Here is a 21,679-nt window from a genome sequence, read left to right as displayed (position 1 = left end):
TTAGGAAAATATTTATAAACAAAATTTATCTTATTTATATATTCAATGTAACCCCCCCACCCTACCCCCCCCACACAAAAAATAAATAAATAATAAGTAATGTCGACATGCAATGTATTGTAAAGGCTATGGAAAGCCAATTTCGAAACATGTTGTCAATAGGGGTGTTCATGATTCAATTTGAGTCGGTTATTGATTAAAATCATAATCAAATCAATTTAATCGGTTTTTTAAATGTCTAAAATCATAATCAAACCAAGTAAAATAATAACTACCGATTTGGTTCGATTTTTCGATTTATGACTAGCCGGGACAATTCAAATATTCTTTCTCTACATTCTTCAAATCTCTTATGAAACTCTTTTTTCCTCACGGCCCACAAGGGCGAACTTTGCTGCATATTGAGGGAAAGACATGCTGATGGCAAATCAGGTGGACCAAACTTGCAATGCAATTTAGATTTAAAAGAACAAGTCAAACAGAGGTTTCAAAATACAAACAAATTTGTCCATTAAAATGAAAAAATTACATATTTAAACTATACTAACTAGAGAATCCATAATATAATCAAAAGTACTTCGACCATCTTAAATTAATAATTAAAAGGTATAAAATATCTTTAATTATTTATGAAAAGCTAATATTATACATATAAATAATTATAAATTTTATGTATATAATTATCGATTTGGTTCAATTATTTATTCAATTATTTTTTATTATAATTATAACCAAAACCTAATATTATTAATTTTTTAAATTTAAAATCAAACCAAAACAAATATTAATTTAATTTTAATTTTAATCAAAATTATGAACAGCCCTAATTGTGAATAGAGATTTGATGTAAGGTCTCCCCAGCCATCCAAAATAACAGCGACAAAGGAGAGAGAAAGAAGGAGGGAGGTGGGCCCCATGTTCCCACCGCCCATACGCACGCTGTCTGTCTCACCAAAAACTGAACTCATCATCCATCCAACTACACAGATCCTTCACCGGTTCATCACCCCTCTCCCGCCCCCCCAACCCAACCTTAACCCAATTACTATTACTTACTACAACTATAACCCAAAACAAAAGTATCAAATTCCTCACAACTCATTCTCTCTAGCTACTTATTCTCTTCTTCTCTCTTTCTTTCTTCATTTTCCCCAAACCCTCACCAAAAGAGAAGGAAGGAAGGAAGGAAGATCAACAAACAAAGGATTGTTATACATCAACTTAATTGTAGTTAGTGTTCAAATATCTTTTGGGTCACCTGATGACTTTCCCTAATTTCCAACTCTTTTCTGGTAAAGGTTAGAACAAACTCATCAATTTCATACTTCATCTTAGCTAGAATTTGCAACAACGTAACTAAGCTCGCTCTAATTCAACAAGAAGGAAAAAGAAGCTTCCAGATGGATCAATTAACAGCTCATGGCCGTCCTCTTCCACCTCCTTTTCACACAAGAGATCTTCAGACGTTACAGAATAACCATCCTCACCAGTTCCATCACATACAACAACAGAAAACTGAAGATGAACAACAAAGCGGACACAGAAATCAGAAACGAGATCGAGACGATAACTTCAGTTTAAATCCTGATCAATCCGGCTCGATGGATAGCAAAGGAAACACTACAGGAGAAGGCGGTGGAGAAGTCAATAGAAGACCAAGAGGAAGACCAGCTGGTTCAAAAAACAAACCAAAACCACCAATCATAATCACTCGTGATAGCGCTAACGCTCTTAGATCTCACGTTATGGAGATCGCTAGTGGCTGTGATATACAAGAAAGTATCTCAAACTTCGCCACCAGAAGACAACGCGGTGTTTGCATATTAAGTGGTAGCGGAACTGTTACAAACGTTACAATTAGGTAACATTTTTTATTTTTTATTTTTTATAAAATTTGCATATGTATTCTCACTTTAATTTTTATAACTGACTGAACTAGGCAGCCAGCATCTCCCGGTGCGGTGGTAACTCTACATGGAAGATTTGAAATCTTATCGCTCTCCGGTTCATACTTGCCACCACCAGCCCCGCCAGCTGCATCAGGACTGACGATATACTTGGCCGGAGGACAAGGCCAAGTAGTTGGCGGTAGTGTTGTTGGGCCGCTGAATGCTTCGGGCCCGGTTGTGATTATGGCAGCTTCGTTTGGGAATGCAGCATATGAAAGGCTTCCGCTTGAAGACGAAGAATCGCCGGTGGGGCAGCAAGGAAGTGGGGCAAATTTACCAACAAGTAGTGGGATAGTAAGTACTAATCAACAACATCAAGGTGCAGCAGCACAACAAATTATGGGTACTGATCCAAATGCTAATTTACTACAAGGATTGCCTCAAAATCTACTAAATTCATGTCAATTACCAGCTGATGCTTATTGGGGAACAGGAGCTCGTCCTCCTTATTGATTTTTAAAAAATGGGGAATTTACTTCAAAACTAGTTGTCCTCTTCTTCTTCTTTTTTTCTCTTTGCATTTTGTTAATCTTGGACATGGTTTCTGAATTCCAATATTATAGTACAGTAGTACTACAACTTCAACTTTTCCATTGGCCATCTTTACTACTTCTACTTCTTAAAAGTGTTAGTCGAGTTTGTGGAGTTATTTAATCTTTCTACTTATTAGTCGAGATAAGAGTAAAACTGCGTATACATCATCCTCTTCTAACTCTACTGGTGATGGAGTGGAGTTTTAGTGAATATGTTGTTGCTTATTAGTCATTTAGTGAGGGATGCAAAATTTCTAGTATAATTTGTGTTTTTTTTTCTTTCTTCTTTATTTTATGTGAATGGTAGCAAAAAAAATGTTACAAAAGGGGGCATGAGTTTTCCCTCCAGTTATCTTGGATAATAACCAATCTTTCGCTTGCTGATGAAGCAAAAAGCCTCTCCAATGTTCAGGTTCGATATTTCTTTAAATCATTATATATGTTTTTTCGTTTTAATTTATTACGTTTAAAAAAATATCTCTTTTCTTTTTCGATAATTCTTTAATTTAATTTTTCTATATCAGTCAAAAAATTAAAGGACACATATCTTGATAAATTCTACCTATCTTTAGTGTAAAACCATAAATTAATAAGACAAATAAATTTAAAATGTTAGGAAATGTATCTTGTTTGATATTTTCTTGTCCGGTAGAGGTAGAAGTGATGATAGTTATGGAATGAATTAACTTTATGGAGCATCATTGTTAGCAGAAGCGGCGCCATTATAAGAGATCAGAATTCACAGTGACAAATGATTTAAATAGTACAAGAAAGAAAAGGTAAGAAGAAAGTGGTGGAAAATGAGAAGAGGTATGGGCTTTGAGTGATTGCTTTTTTTTTTTTCGATTGAATACTATATTAAGGGTTAATACTATGAAGTGAACATTGGGTAGTGGGGTTTACACGTGCACTACTCTGAACTTAGCTCCTTTTCGAGGCAACTAATGCTTTCACTTCCATACTAAGCTACTCCCACAGGTACCACTACAACTTCTGACCTCTTAATTTCTTCATTTTTTTTAATTAAAATTTCAGAGTTCGACTCATTTTTGAAGTTATGTATTATATTGTATTTTGCCATTTTTGAGTTGAGGCTTTTTGTAAGCAATCTTTTCATCTTACAAGGTAAAGGTAAGGTCCGTATAGAATCTGCTTCTTCTAACTAATTTGTGAATCTGAACTAAGTATGTTTTTGTATTTATTAGCAACTGAATGTGTTGAGGTATTTTTTGTATTAAGCCATCACCATTAGATAATTGTGAGCCTAAGGCGTGGAGAATTTGGCTTGACCCCTATAATACCTGTTATATTAAGTACAAAGCAAAATGACTAGGGGGGGGGGGGCATGGAAACCTTGGCTCTAGTCTACAAAGATAGATTGACGAAACAATATTATGCGAAGGAATTAGCCTATATAAAGTTCCTTCCTAAAGTTATGCAGTTGGTAATTAAGGATTGTTTTATATGCTCTTGGACAATTTTCATATTATTGATTACTAATTTTTTAGCTATATACATGTAATTTTAGAGGGAAAAAAATTACTTGCCGCAAGACTTTTCTTAAAATAAAATTTTATTTTTGTTATATTCGAAACACAAGTAGGAATACATATTTCTCTAAAAATATATGTACGTATCTAACACAAAATCTAACATAAAATGAGAAAAATATATTTTAAAAAATATAAATTAAGAGCGGAAGGTTAGATGGGGTGGGTATAATTTTATTTTTTAAAAAAATTAAAATAATAATATTTTTTAAGAAGGAGTGGGGAGGGGTGAAATATGAATTTTTAAAAATATTTTATAAAAAAATTTTTAAAAAAATTAAAAAATAAAATGATGGGAATTGTTGGGGGAGGGGGGAGGAGTGGTGGAGTGCGTGAGCAAAATATTTTAAATTTTAATTTTTTAAAAATAATTTCTTTTTTTAAAAGTAATTTCTTTTATAAAAAATAATATTTTTTGGGGGATAGATATACTTTAGTTTTTAAATTTTAACTAATATTAATATTTTATTTAATATTTGTCAAAGTGGAATATTTTATCCATGTGGAATGCCATGTGACAAGTTTTTTTTCAAAAAATAGAGAGAGTGTATTACACACACCACTTAGGTGTGTTTCTCAAATTAATAAGTGATAGTTTAGGTATGAAACTCACACTTCTAATAGTTTAGGTATGAAACTCAAAAAAAAAAAAAATTTAAATGTATTTTTAACACTTATCTCTCTATATATATTAAGATTTGACCAAAAATCAAACCTGCGAACCCATTATTGAATTACTCTCCACCTTTTGGAGCTAAATTTATGTACTTGTTAGGTGTATGTGAACATAATTTAACATTGTTAGCTGAAACGAAAATCAGACTATTTATAAAATGTTAGATATTTTTAATGGTTAAATTGTATGCTTGGCTCAAAGCAAATAGTATCCCATTATATATGTTAACTTTTTATCATTGCACCTACACCACATTTTTTTTGTAGCAATAAGTGAAAATCCTTGGCTACGGATCATGTAAAGTTCATAGCTAACTTTTAGCCACACTACTCTTGTTACGAATTTTATGAAAAAAATATTGTAGCTAAAGTGTTTAGCCACTAAAAAATTTCATATTTAGCTACAACAAATTTCATATATGGCTATACAATTATTTTTTACTATAAATTTCAATTATTATGGTATTAAAAATTTCTGAAGCTTCTGATGAAGATATTAACTTGAGAGTGAATATGTTTGAGTCATCCAAATTAATTAGAATCTTTCAAAATTAAAGTAGTTGCCTAGCTAGAAGTAGATCATGAGAATGATTGGAAAGAAAATTAAGAGGACCTACAGAGGACTACAGGTAAGGTGATGGCTTAAACTTAAGTATACAAGATTCACTGCATTCAGTCTCCTTTCTGCATACTAATAATTCAATTTTTAAATGATTCAATAATCAATCAAATAATCCACCATAATTGCTTAGCATTACAATGTGCTCGAACTTTCGTTAAAGATTTAATATATATGTATGCAAATAATTTTTAACTGTATTTCATATAATTTTTGGTACATGTAATATAATTTTTCGATAAAAGTTGTTCAACAGACCCCATCACTACATGTGGCTATGTCCCTGAATGTGCTATATACAAGTATATAACGTTTAACATAAATACACAGGCAATGTGAATTTTAACATGTTGTAATTTTCTTTGGATCGACACGTTTGGTATGATAGATAAGGATAGATAATTTTGGAATAAATTTTTAGTACCTTTTAATACCTTGTTTGGTTATAAAGTACTGGGATAAGTAAGTTATTTCTATTTTTGGGTGGAATAATAATCATGCGATAGCTTATCCTAAGATAAAAAGTTAAAATAACAAAAATACCCCTTCAAATCATTTTAATACATCATTAATATAAAAAGCTAAATAAGGTAGATGACATTCTTATAAACAAACAACTTATTTTTAAAAAAATATGCGCATATTACTTTTAATACAACAAACCAACTCAATAAGCTAAAATAATACCAGAATAACTAATCTCAATATAACTAATTCTAACATAACTAGTCATATCATATATAAGTTATATATATACTAATGATGTGAAAATAAAATTTATATTTTCGGTTCATCTAAATTAAACTCTTATCTAAATGATGTGATCGTATGAAATTTCTTTTATACACTCAACTTTGCTAATTTTCTCTGATTCTACCAGCCTAGGTAGAGTAAATTATTTTCATGTTTTCACTACCTCCACAAGCATAAAAATAGTACATCTATTTTTTTGGTAACTAATCTACTATATATTTTATTACAAAAGTGAAACATTACAGCACATCGAAAGATGAGTTTGATAACACAGCTCAGCAGCAAACAAACTTAGGTATCCTAAAAGTTAATTAGAGAACATGTATTATACAGGATATGTAATGATTGATCAAAGTGATGTCTAGCGTGTTTTCTCCCTAATTTAGGCTTCAAGCGACAAGAAGGTTTGTTCAAGTGATAAGCACCCTTCACCTCAGATACTAAGATCGTGGGTTCGAGAATCTGCATCGAAATGACTCTTAGGATGAATATTATCACTTAGTTATTGCACACAAGTCTCTTCAGGTTAATTAGGCAACATGTTCCATAGATCAAGAGAGCGGGGGGGGGGGGGGGGGGGGAGTGAAAAATGAGTCTGTTTGGATGGACTTATTTTAAGTAAAAAAAAAAAAAGTAGCTGCAACCCAACTTATTTTTTTTCGGACTTATAAGTTGTTTAAAATAAGTCCATTCAAACAAATCCAACAAAATGACTTTAAAGTGGTCAGTCAAATACTCAAAAAAGCTGAAAACAACTTATAAGTATAGTAACTTATAAATCAATTCAAACGGGCTCTATGACCCGCTTTTTTTGGGATCTGACTTAGCCCTAACTCATGTATTAACTCAGCATTTTGATCTGTCCAAATTCACTCCAATGCATCATTTGACATATCTAATTTGTATGACCAATGTTTGGAGCGGAGTATGAGGTATAAGCGACTATTAATTTGTTTTTTCATTTAATAGTTAAGAGATTTAAATTTGAATAATTAAGATTGTTTGATTTTCAATATCTTGATGTGCATATTTATCTAATTATAAACATGATAAATAAATAATTCAAATAAAAAAGTAATGAAATAAATTTTTTTTAAAAATTATTTTTGATGAAAAAAAAATATTTATATTCGCTAGTGATGGTATATATGGTGTGGTGCACATTGTCAGTTATAATGGCAGAGTTTGTTGGTGTTTGTCCAAACATTTCTTCTCTTCACACTCCCCCCACCCCCACCCCATACACACCCTCCTTTTCACGCCCGAATCAGATATTCTTTTATCCCTATATTTTCACCCTTGCAATTGTCCAATTTCCTAGGCGATGCATCGAGGTTTTAGATCTAATTCACATCTCAAAAGCAAACTTAAAGAGAGGAGGATTGTCCAAACCTTTTATGTGGGAGTTTCTTCTCTTCATCAATTTGATAATTAATTAATGATGGAGATGACATACCTGGTTAGTGATGATGATGGAAAGAGTGACTATGAATATTATTCACACAAAAATAACACTTAATGATATTAAAATTTTGTTCAAAATCTTAATAACTTGACTTATTCAGAGCAAATAAGTAACTAATTAGATATGCCGCGACGGAAATGTTACATCCTTAGTACGACTCCAGTTCCAGTCAGGTATAGATCCAATGCGATCACCGCTAATCCAACTAATTAGCCAATGAGATTTAATTACTTATTTAAAAGCAGTACTATATTTTCTTAGATATGTTGAGCCTTACGTGAATGTTAGAAGAAATACGCCCATAAAGCTCTATTATAGGCAGTAGCAATATGCTAGTACTTATATTTCCTTATACAGACGCGTTCTCCTTTCTAATATAGAAATCAAAATCTCTAATTGAACTCTTTCAAGATTTCTTTACTTTATTTTTGAAGGTGTCTCTATTTCTCAAGTGTAATCGCTCATCTCTTACAGAGTTGGTTATTAAAGTTTAGGGTGAAAAGCAACAACCTATGTGATTTCCCTGATTTGTGTGTTGCATGTTACCCCCTCTTCTATTGAAATATGCACTTTCTCCCTCTCAGCAATTATAAAAAGACACAAAAAGAGGTGTACTAGAAAAAACTTTGTGAATAATTGGAACAACTATAGTAGTTTTTAACAATCAGAAATTAAGTCTTCTACAAATGATGAATATAAAATTTTCATTAGTTATATTATAATTACAGGCTCACAAATTACAACATTGAAGCTTAAGCAACCGCTTAGGGATGATTCCTACCCCCACAACCCAAAGAAAAATGAAAGAATGTAAGCTTCTCACCGAAACTTAATAGCACATTATAGGCTACTACATACTAGAAACTATCTAATGCTGATACTTTTCATCTAGAGGGACTTTGCTTGATGCACTCCCTCGATACAAAATTGTGAACAATTTCTTTTCTGGAAGTGCTTCATATAACATTATGCATGTGCATTTCAAGAATTAGGTTACCCTGGAGTGAAACCAGTAAGGTAACTATAACTCTATCCTCAAGCGTCGCATTTCAGCTTGGAAAGTTAGACTTGAAGTCAGAGTTCGACGTGCAAGAGACCTTATGTCATCTCGAGAGCAATCGCGTGAGATACGAATTAGCTCCCAAAGGGCTCCCCCACTGATCATGTCTTTGGCATTGACCTCTGAGGATAAGAAGAGAACAGGTGAAACTTAAAAGTATAGTTTTGAGAGAAATCCAAATGAACGTACCCTAAAACTCTTCGGTACGATAGGATTGCTTACCATGTTGTGCCAAATGGCAGAGAGCCAGTTCAACATGACGCCTGATCATTGAGGCTTCGTTATTGGAATTTTGAACAATCCATGTAAGTGCACCATCTTCTATCAGAGAAGAACGCCCAGCTTTCTGACCTGATGTAGCACATAAACCTTAAGAATCATGGTAATCGGATAAATACAATTGACATGTATGGCCTTTACCTTGAGATGAAGCTCTGGACTCACACTTCGCAAAATTTGCAATTCCCCGTGCAACTTGAGACAGAACGTCTGGATGTCTACATCTCACCATCCCTAACAGTGCCTTGATTCCACCTTCAGACCTCAGCCTTGTCTGTAGTTTATCTGGAATAAAATATATACCACGATCAAGATTCAAGGGCTAAAATCAATCATGGAAGGAGCAGGATTAGATAAAACACAAAGTAAAACTTGGATAGAATCTTTCCAGAAAGTGACAGGACCATAGTGAAGCTAAATTCAATGAATACAAGGATGACTAGCAGCTTCGAGGACCCCATTAGATCAGTAGGGCCTCATTGATGTCATGAACACTGAAAATAATTGAAAGAAAGCAAGAAAACTCTTAACTAAAATGACTATGTTTTCACATCCATTACTACTGCTGCAAATTGCCCTACGAAAAAGGATGGATCTCTCCAGGATCTGAAGAAATGGATGCTTCTTGATTCAACATGCCAAAAGACTTACTTGGACCCAGCTACAAGAACAAAAAATTGACGGAGCTATTCCGACAATGCCCTGAAAAGCTGATGGGTGGGGGGCAGGCAGAGGGGCAACTCCTACAGAAAAAGTGAATGAGCTTACCGTTACCACATAAATTAGCAATGGCTCCGGCCACCATGCGTAATGTTTGAGGATCCTCAGCATCAGCAGCTGTCACAGCCAACAGCGCAATCCCACCTTGAATCATTATAAGTTCCTGGTTGGCTTCTGAAAAGACAGAAAATTATCCTCAAAACATAGTAATTCTTAGGAGACAAAGGGCCTTGACAAGGATGTAAAGTATCCTTTGCAAGGGAAATAAAAAGAAAGAGAAAAAGAGAGCAATAGATTGAGAATCACCACTCATTGCAAGATTTGCAATTGCACCAGCTGCTATTCTACGAATGGTTTCATCCTCTGAATTACTAAGAAGCATCAGCAATGAATTAAGACCACCAGCTTCAACTATCTTTTCCTGATTTGCTTCTGCAGGTTATAATTTGAGGCAGGATTTAAAATGTATCAGAACACTATCACAAACAGCACTATACAACCACACTTTTCTCCAATAAGTCGCGTAAAGTGGCAAGTGAAAAATATGCCGTCCCCAAACTTTACTTTCTGTACTTGGGAAGATTGGGTGGAGAAAAGATTACCTTCAGCTGCTAGATTAGCTACGACTTTCACCGCATGAATCCGCACGGTAGCATCTTCAGACTCCAGCAGCGACAAAATCTTATGTAATCCAACTGTAACGCCCATGAAGCATAGATGAGAAAATTGTGTTCAGTTATTTTTCAAATTAAAAAGGACATACTCTGAAGAATATATTGGGACCTTGTTCGTGAAGATTGGTGATTGAAGATCTCTCTCCATTAGTCGCATCTTTGCAATGCAGATTTCTAAGAGGAGACAATGAATCTAGGCCTGGAAGTCCAGTGCCATTTCTGCTTCTATCCAGATAGCTTGTTCTCTGTGAACAGAGGCAGTTAAAGTAAAACTGATTGGAACATTTATCAAAGAAAAGAGAGATGCAGAGGGTTGACATCACTATATCCATCAAACCATAGAACTTGTCAATCGTGCGGCAAACAGAACAAGATGCTAGCAGTAAGTAGAACAGAAAGCAAAGATGTAAGCAAGCTTATAGGCAAATTAAAGACCGTACTTGACCAGCTTCCATAGTAAGCTGAGAAAATTGACTACGTAAGACGATCACTTCTTCTTCCAGTCTCTTCTTCTGACGAATCTCTTCTTCCAGCATGCTTTGGAGGTTTAGAATATCAGAATTTCCACCTGCTGACTACAGTGCACATTGATCAGTCATATTCATCAGCACAATCTCAAATTCCATAGAACTCAAGAAATTCTATTTGAAAAATGAATAATCAATGAAGAGCATACCCCTGGTTTTGTTAACATGTGCAGTTGATCTTTGAGTTTGTATATTTCTTCTTCTGCCGCCTTTCTTGTTTGCATTTCGTTTTGAAGCAACATCTTAAGTTCAGAAACTTCCTGCACAAGAAGCAATTTAAGCATCTGAAAAGAAATAAAGAATCAACAAGCAGTATGTTATTCTCTCCGTCAGAAGTAAAACCCAATTTATGCCTTGAAATACATGTGTACAAAGAGACTTGTAGAGGACTACTGAAGCCAAGGTTCTATATAATTTCAGGCAGCATCCACAATGGACTTGAAGACTCATTAGAAACACGAAAAGAGATCTCAAACAACAACAAAGCCTCAATCCTAAGCTACTCGAAGTCAGGAATATGAACCCTCAGTCTTACTATCCAATTAGCTCACATTTAGACCAGTAAATAAGGTTCTTTAGTTCTAGAAGTTCTTTTACTGTACTGATATATAAAACTCTGAACCTTAATATTTACCCAGTAGACTGCCCAGTATCTCTCTCTCTCTCTCTCTCCCTCTTCCCCCCCCCCCCCCTTCCCTCCCTCTGTTTTTTACCTGGTGGACATAAGTCTAGCTTTAAAGCCGTCACTATGGAGATAAAAGGCATATAACATGCTACTTGTTTCAACGGAAGAGTTGAATGCTACGTGTTCCAACTATAGTATTTCCTCTTTACAAAGTACAAACTTAATGCTTGAGCTGTTTCAACTATAGAATTAGATGCTACTTGTTTCAATTATAGTAAATCGACTCTTTCTGAAGTGTAACCTTGATACTTGCTACAATAGACGTTAAGGATAGTCATCATCAACAACAGCAGCATTAATAATTAAGATGATGCTGATAAAAAAAGGACAAAAGCAGGGTTACAACCTCGGTGATACGTGTCCCATCAGTTCTGGCATTGTTTGTGGGCTTTTGTTGATTAAGGCTCCACTTCTCCTCCAGCTTCTTGATTGAGTCCATATATTCCACCTGGCATTTCATTTTCTCCTCCTGCAAGTACAGCAGAAAAGTAATTCCAGAATAGTTGAAACATAATTCTAGTAGGCACAACATTGAATCTTAGTCAAATTCCATCAACATATAACTCAATTCTTATTCTGTTGTGGTTGGTATTATGAAAGTAACACTTCACTTGTGGATACGTATTATGCCAGTAATACTTCACCTGTCCAATTAAATCATCTTCCTTATTCGGCATCTCCATCTTATTAGTTTCACTTGTAGACTTTTTGAAATCAACTCTGCCTAAGTGAGTTTTGCATAGTGTAGCCGGTTGCAAACACGGATAAAGGAGGGTTACAGTAGCCAAGCTACCAACAAAAAGTAGTTAAATTATGATGATATAGCTTACGCCAACTAGTTTGTAATTGAGGGATAGTCCATTGTTATATACTTCCTGAAATCAAAAGACAAACTAAAAGAGATACATTTAGGAAAGCAAGTATTTTATCGGAGCACAACTAACTGGAAAAGAGCCCTGATAAATTTACATGTACTAAAACAGGAGTGTAAGTTTTTCCTTCTTTTAACTTTTAACTATTGGTAGCAATCAACACTGGGGACATATAACCAAACTAAGACTGTAAATTGGTGCATTCACCAAATGTGGTTCTTGGTATGAATCAACTCCCAGTCTAATTAGTAATTACAGCAAAGGTGTAACGACTTGTTTCCGTCGTTATGGATAAGCTAATGGGGAGGAGTTTGGGCCAGAAAACTTCTGAGTAGTAACTTGGAAATTTCGAGCCTAGACCAGACTTGGACGAAATATGATTCAGGTGAGGTTTGGGGTAATCCAGTAATGGATGAGGGGATTAAATTATGAGTTTGATTGTTTGAATGGATAGCCGAGGCGTTATGGAGCTTGTACGGCTTTACGTAATCAAATTCGAACAAGTAGAACTCCCGTAATTTATCTTGGTGTGAAAGAGTTGTTTTGGAATGTCAAGAATTGAGGGTGTGTTGCGATATGGGGGCTTGGGACTCAAATTCGGAGTTTCTGTCTCCGTGCAACCCACCGTGGCAGCCAGTTGCGAATTTAACAGGTAAAAGTTCCAAAAACTGGATTATTTTTGCAGTTTAGTTTTTGAGAGCTAAGGAGCGACCTAGGGCAATTTCTTTTCAGTTTTCCACCAATCTCTTCGGTAAAGGTAAGTTAATCAATTCCTTTAACATGTAATTCGATTCTTAATCATTAGAATCTATAGGAATTAACTTAGGGAAGGTTTTGACCTAAAATTAAGGGTGGGAAACCCTAAATGGGTGATAGGATCATGAACATGGCCAATGGTTAGTATTTTGATATAATCCGGGTAATTTAGGCCATTGTTCATTGATTTCTTGTGTTCTTTATTTGTTTTAGACCAAGAACAAGCTGAAAGATTCCGAAAAGAGAAAGCTCAAGTTCCTTAAGAGTATTCAGGCTTGGTTTCGAGGTAGGTGATGACTTATTTTTCTCATATTTGTTATGTAGGCCTGTTAACTGCATTATTAGTATTGCATGCATGTATGTGAATAGAGAAAGATGGAATGTACCAAATGAAATGACTATTCGTGATCAATTGCATGCAATGAACCTGTTACTTGATTGTGCAAGTGTGTGAACTACTCATTGTTGATTGTGATTGTGTTTGTGATTGTGGATATTGGATCGGGTACCACGCCGGTACATATTGGATCGAGTACCACGTCGGTACATATTGGGTCAGGTACCAAATCAGTACATATTGGAACAGGTGTCACACTGACACACTAACTATTGGAACGGGTGTCACACTGACACACTAACAGTTTGGGTATAGGTTCCATGAGAGGACCATTTTTACTGTTGTATTTGAGATTGACACTGTAAAACTGTATATTGCTCATGAACTGGTAATTTGGTAATGTGTTTCTGTATATGTTTGTTTTTACTATGTTGTGGTTACTTGTGTATATATATATCACATACTGGAATGGCAGCGTGATCCTACTAGTACACTATTGTTGTGTGTACTAATACTGCACTTTGTCTTTCAGGACATCTTTAGGCGCCTACTGACAGACCTCAATTAGGAGAGGAGATCGTTGATTTACAGAGTTTAAGGGTGAGTCAGTTCATTCAGGTTACCGTAGATTCTTCTCAGTTTAAGTCCTTTCCTTTCGGACATAGACTATTTCTTTCAGACTTTATTTATGTTTATTGTTTCGGGGTTGCATTCCCTTATCTTAGACCTTTTAATTAAGAGTTTTTGTATAAAGGGTATTTCCGCATGTTTTAGTTTCATTATCTGAGTTTATGGGAACTCAGGACTTTTCTTATTAAAACATGTTTCCACTATCTTTTAATGATTGTTTATCTTAAGTATTGGGCGTAGTATTGGTTCTCCCACCGGGGATTAGTGTGGGTTTCACTCACGGCAGTTTGGGGTCGTGACAAAACGACTCTCAAAGTCAAGAGATATAAGTAACATAACTACCTTCAGGGCTTCAGCATAGTTCCTTTCTGCTTCTATGACATGCTTTTGTGCTTCTAATCTAATTCGTTCAACCTCAGTCTCAAAAGCTTTTTGTTGTCTTTCATTTTCAGCAATAAGTTTGTCTACTTGCACCTCCAGCCTTTTTGATAAACTTTTGTAATCGAATTCTTCCTTAATCTTCAACATGTTTTCAACCTTCATAGCCTGCACGAAAGGATAAAACTATCTTGGCACATGTATGCAGTAGTACAACCTATCCACATAAATCATTACAAATGGAGAACTCACTCTCTGTCCAAACAATATGGTACTTGATGTTTCTGCTCTATGTCTAGGTGATGGCCCAACGGTGATAACCAATGAGGTTCTCGATGTTCCTGCAAAAATCACAGTAAGTAAACCAACATGATTGGAACTTCTTTAAGAACTAAGATGTTGACTCCTAACTCCTTTTTTTGGTTGTGGATAAGTAAGAAAGAATATCGCCTCCTAGCTCTTTAAACAGTTAAAAGAGCATATCTCAATTAAACGTTGGTGTCCTTGGGTAAGAAAAAGTCAAGCCAGAATCTTCACAACTCTAGAAAGTGGTATAGCCCATTCGTAAATGCAGTACACTCAGTTGATATCTTTTAATATCATATAACTCTAAATTTTACCATGTATAGGCAGACACAAGAAAAAGAAAAATATAAGCCCACCTCCAAATGAATCCTTAAGCAACCGCGTAAGCTTCGAATCTCGGACAGGTACATGAGTACTATTTTCTGCCAAGGCATTTATGCACTTCCCCAGGGCACTTAATGAAAGATTGATGGACTTCGCTTCCTCCAACATGTGCCCTTCACTTCCTACAGGAGATCAAGGAAAGGATATGTAGTCTGTCTACAAATCAAAAAGCCAAGCTACGAGCATTAACCAGAAGACTTGCTAGATCAACATGCCTCTCGCAATAAAAACCTGTTCTTTTTCTTTTGGGCGATAAATTGTTCCTTTTCATTTCTCCCATTCTTATATGTCTATGTTACACAGAAAAAAACGTATATATTCTTCTGTTCTATTACAACAATATTTTTCTGCACATTTTCTTCTGTTCAGCCATATACTCCTACAGACTGGCAACTGACACACACTGCAATGCCTACTATTAGATCAAGACTCTATCTCAATGTTGCTTTAACAAACTATGAGTATAGGATCTTCCATAAGTAATGCTATTCCCTTAACCTTTCATAAATAATCAGATAAGCCATGTCAATTTTTTTAACCCACACAGAAAAGAGTGAAAAACCAACTATAAAAATAATTAAAAACACATGCAGAAATATTCTTAAATTAGGAAGAGATTAAAGAGGAAAATCTCAAAACATAACTAATATTTGCTACTCAATTTAGGAATCCCAGTGTTGATTGTTGAGTATACCTGACTTATTTACACGCTCAGAACCAGCAAGGTCTACAAGAACTAGTTTGCCTTTTCTCAAAATAGGTGGCCTATAATTGGTTGCCAAGTGAGAGGAGTGATCTGTTTCAGCAGAAAAATCAGCTTCTCTTCCAGGAACTGACCTCTTAATTTGTACCTACAACAATATTAGAAACACAAATTCCAAATGAAACATGCTTATGCTGATATCTTTATACAGACATGCTTATGCTGATATCTTTATACAGATTTATAGTTTTTTTAAGGACTGTATTGATAAACAATGCATTTAACTGGAAAGATGAAATATAGAATTCCTGATTTACCAAGAGAATAGCATGACTTCGGGAAGATTCAGTATTCAGCCTTGTGTTAGCAGCATATCTATGAGCTTCCCCGACCCGTAGCAGTTCAAGAAAACTTTGCTGGTCCCGGACCTCCACTACAGTTGCCCCTGGTAAAGACACATCACCAGTTTTTTGGTCTTCAACTATGGGGATGTTGTCATTAGCAGGATTTAGGAGGTCCTGAATTGTTTCCATATAAAGCTGCACGCAAAGCAGGATATTTAGATAAAAAATTGGCAAACTTTTGGTTGCAAAGTGATTGTGATCAAGAGATCAATTGTCACCAAGCAAGCCAATGATGCACAATGACATGTATTTACTGATAGGTTTAAGAAGCACATTCCAACCTGTAAGTAAGAGACTGAAACTGAATCGGTCTCCAAGCAAATATTTGCTAATATGTCTTCCATTGAACGAACCATGATACCACGAGCAGAGACATCTTCATCACCTAATCGTCCAAGGGTATAAGTCTTCCCTGTCCCGGTCTGACCATAAGCCATCACTGTTCCATTGTAACCATCCAAGACACTCTAGTAAAATGGGCAAAAAGATAAGAGTGTTCATAAAACATTATCTCAAAAAGATATAGCATAGGAATACCATAAAATTTGCATTCTCAAGGTGTCCTTAACGACTCCGTCCAACCGTTTGTAGGTAGCAAATCATTTTAATTATATCAATGATTACATCAAGACTTGCTCTGATTATTTCTGACATGTATGAATTTTCACATCTTTCATGAAAAAATCTATGTAATATAACATGTATTGATTACCACAATCATCATCGTTGTCATAAAATTAAATAACATGTTGCATTTAATGTGAAGAATGTACCCTACAATGGTGAAGAATAGCTGCAGGAACAAGAAGTAATTGTGTTAAATCCACTGAATGCCTTGTAGTTTAGGATCGAAACATAGTTTGTCAAAGATGGAATAAATGGATACTGAAAGGGTCAAATGATGTCTTCTAATCTGGGTCTCCATTGAGCTATCTATCACCTCATTAATGGGAAATGAACCATTCCCTCAGACCTCCATTATTTAAGAACTTCCTTGTTAAAATAACAACATATCATCCACAACTATCCCCTCAAGGAAAAAAAAAGATTTATGTTCAGCAAGTTATTTTGCATGAATGGTTTCTTCCATAGGTGTAAGTAGTCCCAAATTGGTCAAGGTTCTAAACAATACAAAATAAAGCAACAAACCTCAACAACAGGTTTTGCAACAACTTCATAAACACGCTTTTGGGATGCAAACTCGGTGAACACCTCATCAAACTCGTATGTATCTGAATCCCAATTGTTTTTCCTAAGTTTCAACCTCTTGAGCTGGTTGGAAAAATAAGTAAAATTGCATCATACTCAATTAATTCCCAAAAAGAGCTTCTCACGAAAATGGAAAAGGTAAAAACTGACAACCTCTGGCTGCAGTTCTACACAATCAGCAAAATCTGCATCTGCTGCCAATTCCTCAGCATTTCGAGGACGTAATCTGACAGCAACTCGAACTCTTCCATACACTATTTAGACCAATCACAAGAAATAGTTCATACTCACATATATCAAAGCAAGAGAACAACAAAGAATTTGAGCTATGCAGCTTAAGGCAGCAGAAAGGATGACCAAAACATAAATACTCTCAGCAACAACAAGAGAAATCACTAAAAAAAACACCATATATAACATATATCTTGCTGTGATATCATTCCAAAAAAAATAACCCCGATCTGTATACTTGTTTATTATGTAAAAATGTCTGACTTCCTTCAAATTTTAACAAAACATATCTTATTTGCTTATTCTGTTTATTACGGATGATTAATATTAGAGAAACATTCCAAGCAGTACACAACGCAAACAAAACTGCGTATACAAAGACCAACATTTTTCTCTGTGCTAGTTGACCAGATTTCATATATTAAGAATGACAGGAATAATAAATTATGTTCTGTTTACACCAGTACTTCCTATATCCCAATTCTTTCAATTCTCACCCTACTTAAATTTATGAAACTATTCCTAATTTACTTTATCAAAAAAAGAAATAAACTTGTCTTTCATCCAAAAAACAAAAAAGAAGAAGAAGAAATCGACTTCTTCCTTAACTGGAAGATCATGCCCTAATTGGTCTAATTACAAATTATTTACAACCCTCTTAACATGCGCAATCGTTAGCCCCCAAGTCCACGCCCAACTACCAAGCCATTAGTTGATATTATTCTACTTATAAAATAAGACATGTTTTCCCACACATTATGATTTTGCTTCACTAACTATGGTCTATGCCTATCAAATATACCTCGTGTCCTATGAAAACATTTACTAAAACAGTTGTTAAATGCTCTAATAAAGGGAAAACACTTGAAAATTTTAAGAAATAATTGGGGTTGGGAGGAGGTTCCCAACCCCATTCCCCATTTTAAGTTGAATCTACGGTGACACTAGTTAACATCACTTCTGTTCAAATACTTAGCATCAAAGCTATAATCACTGGAGTTTCTAATTTAACCCTTAAAGTACGAGCTAATCTACCACATTATGCATTCCTAGGCATGTCTAGTGAAAAATACATACACAAATCTAAGAAAACTTAGACATTGATTAAGTGCACAGGAAAGTTCGGAGGCTTGAAGTACCTGTTCACCTAATTGGGAAAAGAAAAAAAAGGTTCACCTGTTGACTTTCAAACTAACCAATCAAGCTCCGGTATCAACTAACAAAACCATTAATAACATCACATTGTCCAATTATCACAAATCTAAACAACTGCTAAACACACTTTATAGCACATTAATAGCAGAATTAACTCCATATATTCCAAAACTCAAAAATCCAATTAGAAAACTAAACCCGATCCTCAACCAGAGAGCTACTACAATGATGGCAAGTTGTTTCTAAATCAGACAGAAACTTTGCCTAGCATCAAAGCCATAATTACTGGAGCTTTTTTTTTTAACCCCTAGAGTACGAGCTAACCACACGATACATTCCTATGCATATATAATCAAAAACCATACATAAATATGTGCACACTTAGACACTGATTAAGTTTGAAGGCTTGAAGCACCTACTTACCTTACTTAATTGGCAATATTTAGAAAACAAAACAAAATGTCACATCCAAAATTCACAACTACAAACAAAAAATACAATGCAGCATTTAAATCAAACGCCAATATCAGCCATCAACTAGCGAAATGTATCCAAAATGTCGCATCGTCCAATTAACACTAACCTAAACCACTACAAAGCACAATGTCTAAAACACAGAGAGTCGCAAACAGAGCAGGATCAATTCAGCAAATTCGAAAAATTCAAAACTCAATTAACGAAATGAACTCGATCTACAACCAGATAGCAACTAAGTTGATGAGAACTAGTAGAGAATTCGAAACTCACCGGCGTCAATAGTACTACTGCGGCGTCCGTTGGAAGAAGCCGACGGCGGAAGCTTCGATTTGAATGAAGATGAAGTACGGAGAGTCGGCGCCCTCTGAGTACCGTTTCTGTAACCACCACCAGTAGCCATCACTCTCTGGAAATGGAGGTGTTTGATGGTAGAGAGAGAAAAACAGCAAGATGAACAACTCTTTTTTAACTCTTTTTTTTTTGGGTTCAAAATGAAGAGAATATAGAGAGAGAAAGATGGTGTGTGGGTCCCACTTGCGGTGAATACTTAAGCGGAGAGGGAAGTGAAGCTACAGAGACTTAAATATTTTTTTAAAAAGAATAAACAAATAATAAAATTAAAAAAACAGAGTCTTGTCGGGGGGGGGGAGCAGTAGATGACTGACTAAGAAGTAAGATGGTTAGATTTTGAGTGGAAGTACAAAAATACCACTAATTTATTAATTTACATAAATTTAGTGTTAAGAACTAATTACGTTATTTTTTATTATTTTTTAAATTATAATTTTAAAAAAAAATTATGAATTTTGAATAGTCACTGAATTTTTGGATACATAGGAGAAGGGATATGTTAGAGAAGGAGGGATGCATTCAGAGATGAGATATATATGTATCAGAGAAGAGAAGGGATGAGACATCGAATACATAGGGGAAGAATGTATCCGAAAGGGATATGAATGTGTCAATGAAAAGGAAGTGATGTATCCGAGAGGGGATTTTTGAAGTTCTTTTAAATGATAAATTTTTTTAGAGATTATGGTAAAATAAAATGTATATTTAGGTAATTTTTTCTTATTTCTTTCATTTTATTTTACATGAAATCAAATTAAAAACTTGATTTAATAGGTAACAACATATCACAACAATATTGAAATTTGTTAATTTTATGGTGCACATCTTGAAAGTTCCCATACTATTATGTACATTGTAAAGAAGAGTACTGTTACTCAAATTCTTTTAAGAAAAATATATTATAAATCATTGTTAGTAAACTGTATTGAAAAACAAATGATGAAACACCAACAATAAATTTAGAATAGCGGTACAGCAAATTATGGTGACTGCGAACTACTTGATGGTTGTATATCACATGAGTTTTAGGAAGTGCACAAAGAAGAAGAAAAAGATGTTATTTCAGAAATTTCGTATAGAACATTCTGAGGATTAAGAGATATATATAGACTATTTGCACCTTTTAAGAAAAGGCACATATTGGGAAAATGCTTGACTGTTGACAAAAAAAGTTTGCAACTTTTCGGACAAGGTTGCAACCTTTCAAAAATCCATTGGAAAAATGGAGGAAAATATTTTTTAAATTAATCCGGGAAAGAAACGGGTCGCGGGTCAGGATTTTTTCACTTAATTAATTAAATAAATAAATAATATTAATTAATTAAAATTTAAAAGAAATTTGGTCCAAAAAAATTATCAATCAATCGACCAAATCCGTAGCCGTAGCCGAGCGAGCGACAACGACGGCCTCTTCTTGACCCTTTAGCAACATGAAGGAGTGCTTCTACTTTTAAGTAGGAGACTTTTCCTTTCCACCACCTATGTGAGACAAAAACTTATTTAATAAAGCAAGAGAGAACAGATCATTTTTCTCTCCACTTCTTTTTCCTCAATTTCTCATTCAAACTATCAATTAAACTCAACAATCATAACTTTTTATAACTAGCAAACAAATTACACAAAATTTGCCCGGATTATTTTTTTAAAACTCCTTAAACAACATTATGAACAGAAAGAGTATGATTAAATGAGCTTAGTTATTCTTTTATTACTATATTTGATCGCCTTTTGGAGCGAAAAAATAATAATTTGAGCAGTGTTTCCTCTAAGGAACCGCCCTCGTGGGTGTGACTTTGAACTGCGCCGACTGGTCGAGCATGGTGAAATTACCAGATTGGGCTTTTCAGTAATAACTGTCTTAAAAGTAGTGCCAGGGTATATAGGCGTGAAAGTCAAGTGGGGTTCGGTCGTGTACTTTGTGCGGGCCATTGTGTCGAGCCCATTATAACTGAATATATTTTCAGAAAAGTGTGTCGTGTCTGATTAGATGGGTCCGG

General features: G+C 34.8%; 2 protein-coding genes across 2 annotated transcripts; one reads left to right on the top strand and one right to left on the bottom strand.

Moving 5' to 3' along the window:
- Positions 1-1,093: 1,093 nt before the first annotated feature.
- Positions 1,094-2,808, top strand: LOC129884762 (AT-hook motif nuclear-localized protein 22-like). The gene is made up of 2 exons (XM_055959044.1): positions 1,094-1,861; positions 1,940-2,808. The coding sequence occupies exons 1-2, from the start codon at positions 1,401-1,403 to the stop codon at positions 2,400-2,402; spliced, it is 924 nt and encodes a 307-aa protein (XP_055815019.1). The 5' UTR covers positions 1,094-1,400; the 3' UTR covers positions 2,403-2,808.
- A 5,361-nt stretch (positions 2,809-8,169) lies between these two features.
- On the bottom strand, positions 8,170-19,816 carry LOC129886664 (kinesin-like protein KIN-UB). Its single transcript, XM_055961448.1, has 19 exons — positions 19,602-19,816; positions 17,622-17,722; positions 17,409-17,531; positions 16,541-16,726; positions 16,173-16,394; positions 15,847-16,003; positions 15,125-15,274; positions 14,715-14,803; positions 14,427-14,630; positions 11,836-11,958; positions 10,954-11,064; positions 10,718-10,852; positions 10,387-10,522; positions 10,206-10,298; positions 9,910-10,035; positions 9,652-9,777; positions 9,025-9,168; positions 8,827-8,955; positions 8,170-8,726 (listed from the first exon to the last, which is right to left on the bottom strand). Exons 1-19 carry the CDS (start codon positions 19,729-19,731, stop codon positions 8,566-8,568), a joined length of 2,646 nt encoding a protein of 881 aa, XP_055817423.1. The 5' UTR covers positions 19,732-19,816; the 3' UTR covers positions 8,170-8,565.
- Between the last annotated feature and the right edge of the window lie 1,863 nt (positions 19,817-21,679).

Source organism: Solanum dulcamara, chromosome 4 (genome assembly GCF_947179165.1).
Source record: "Solanum dulcamara chromosome 4, daSolDulc1.2, whole genome shotgun sequence".
NCBI classification, from domain to species: domain Eukaryota; kingdom Viridiplantae; phylum Streptophyta; class Magnoliopsida; order Solanales; family Solanaceae; genus Solanum; species Solanum dulcamara.
This window is presented reverse-complemented; position numbering and strand designations above follow the sequence as displayed.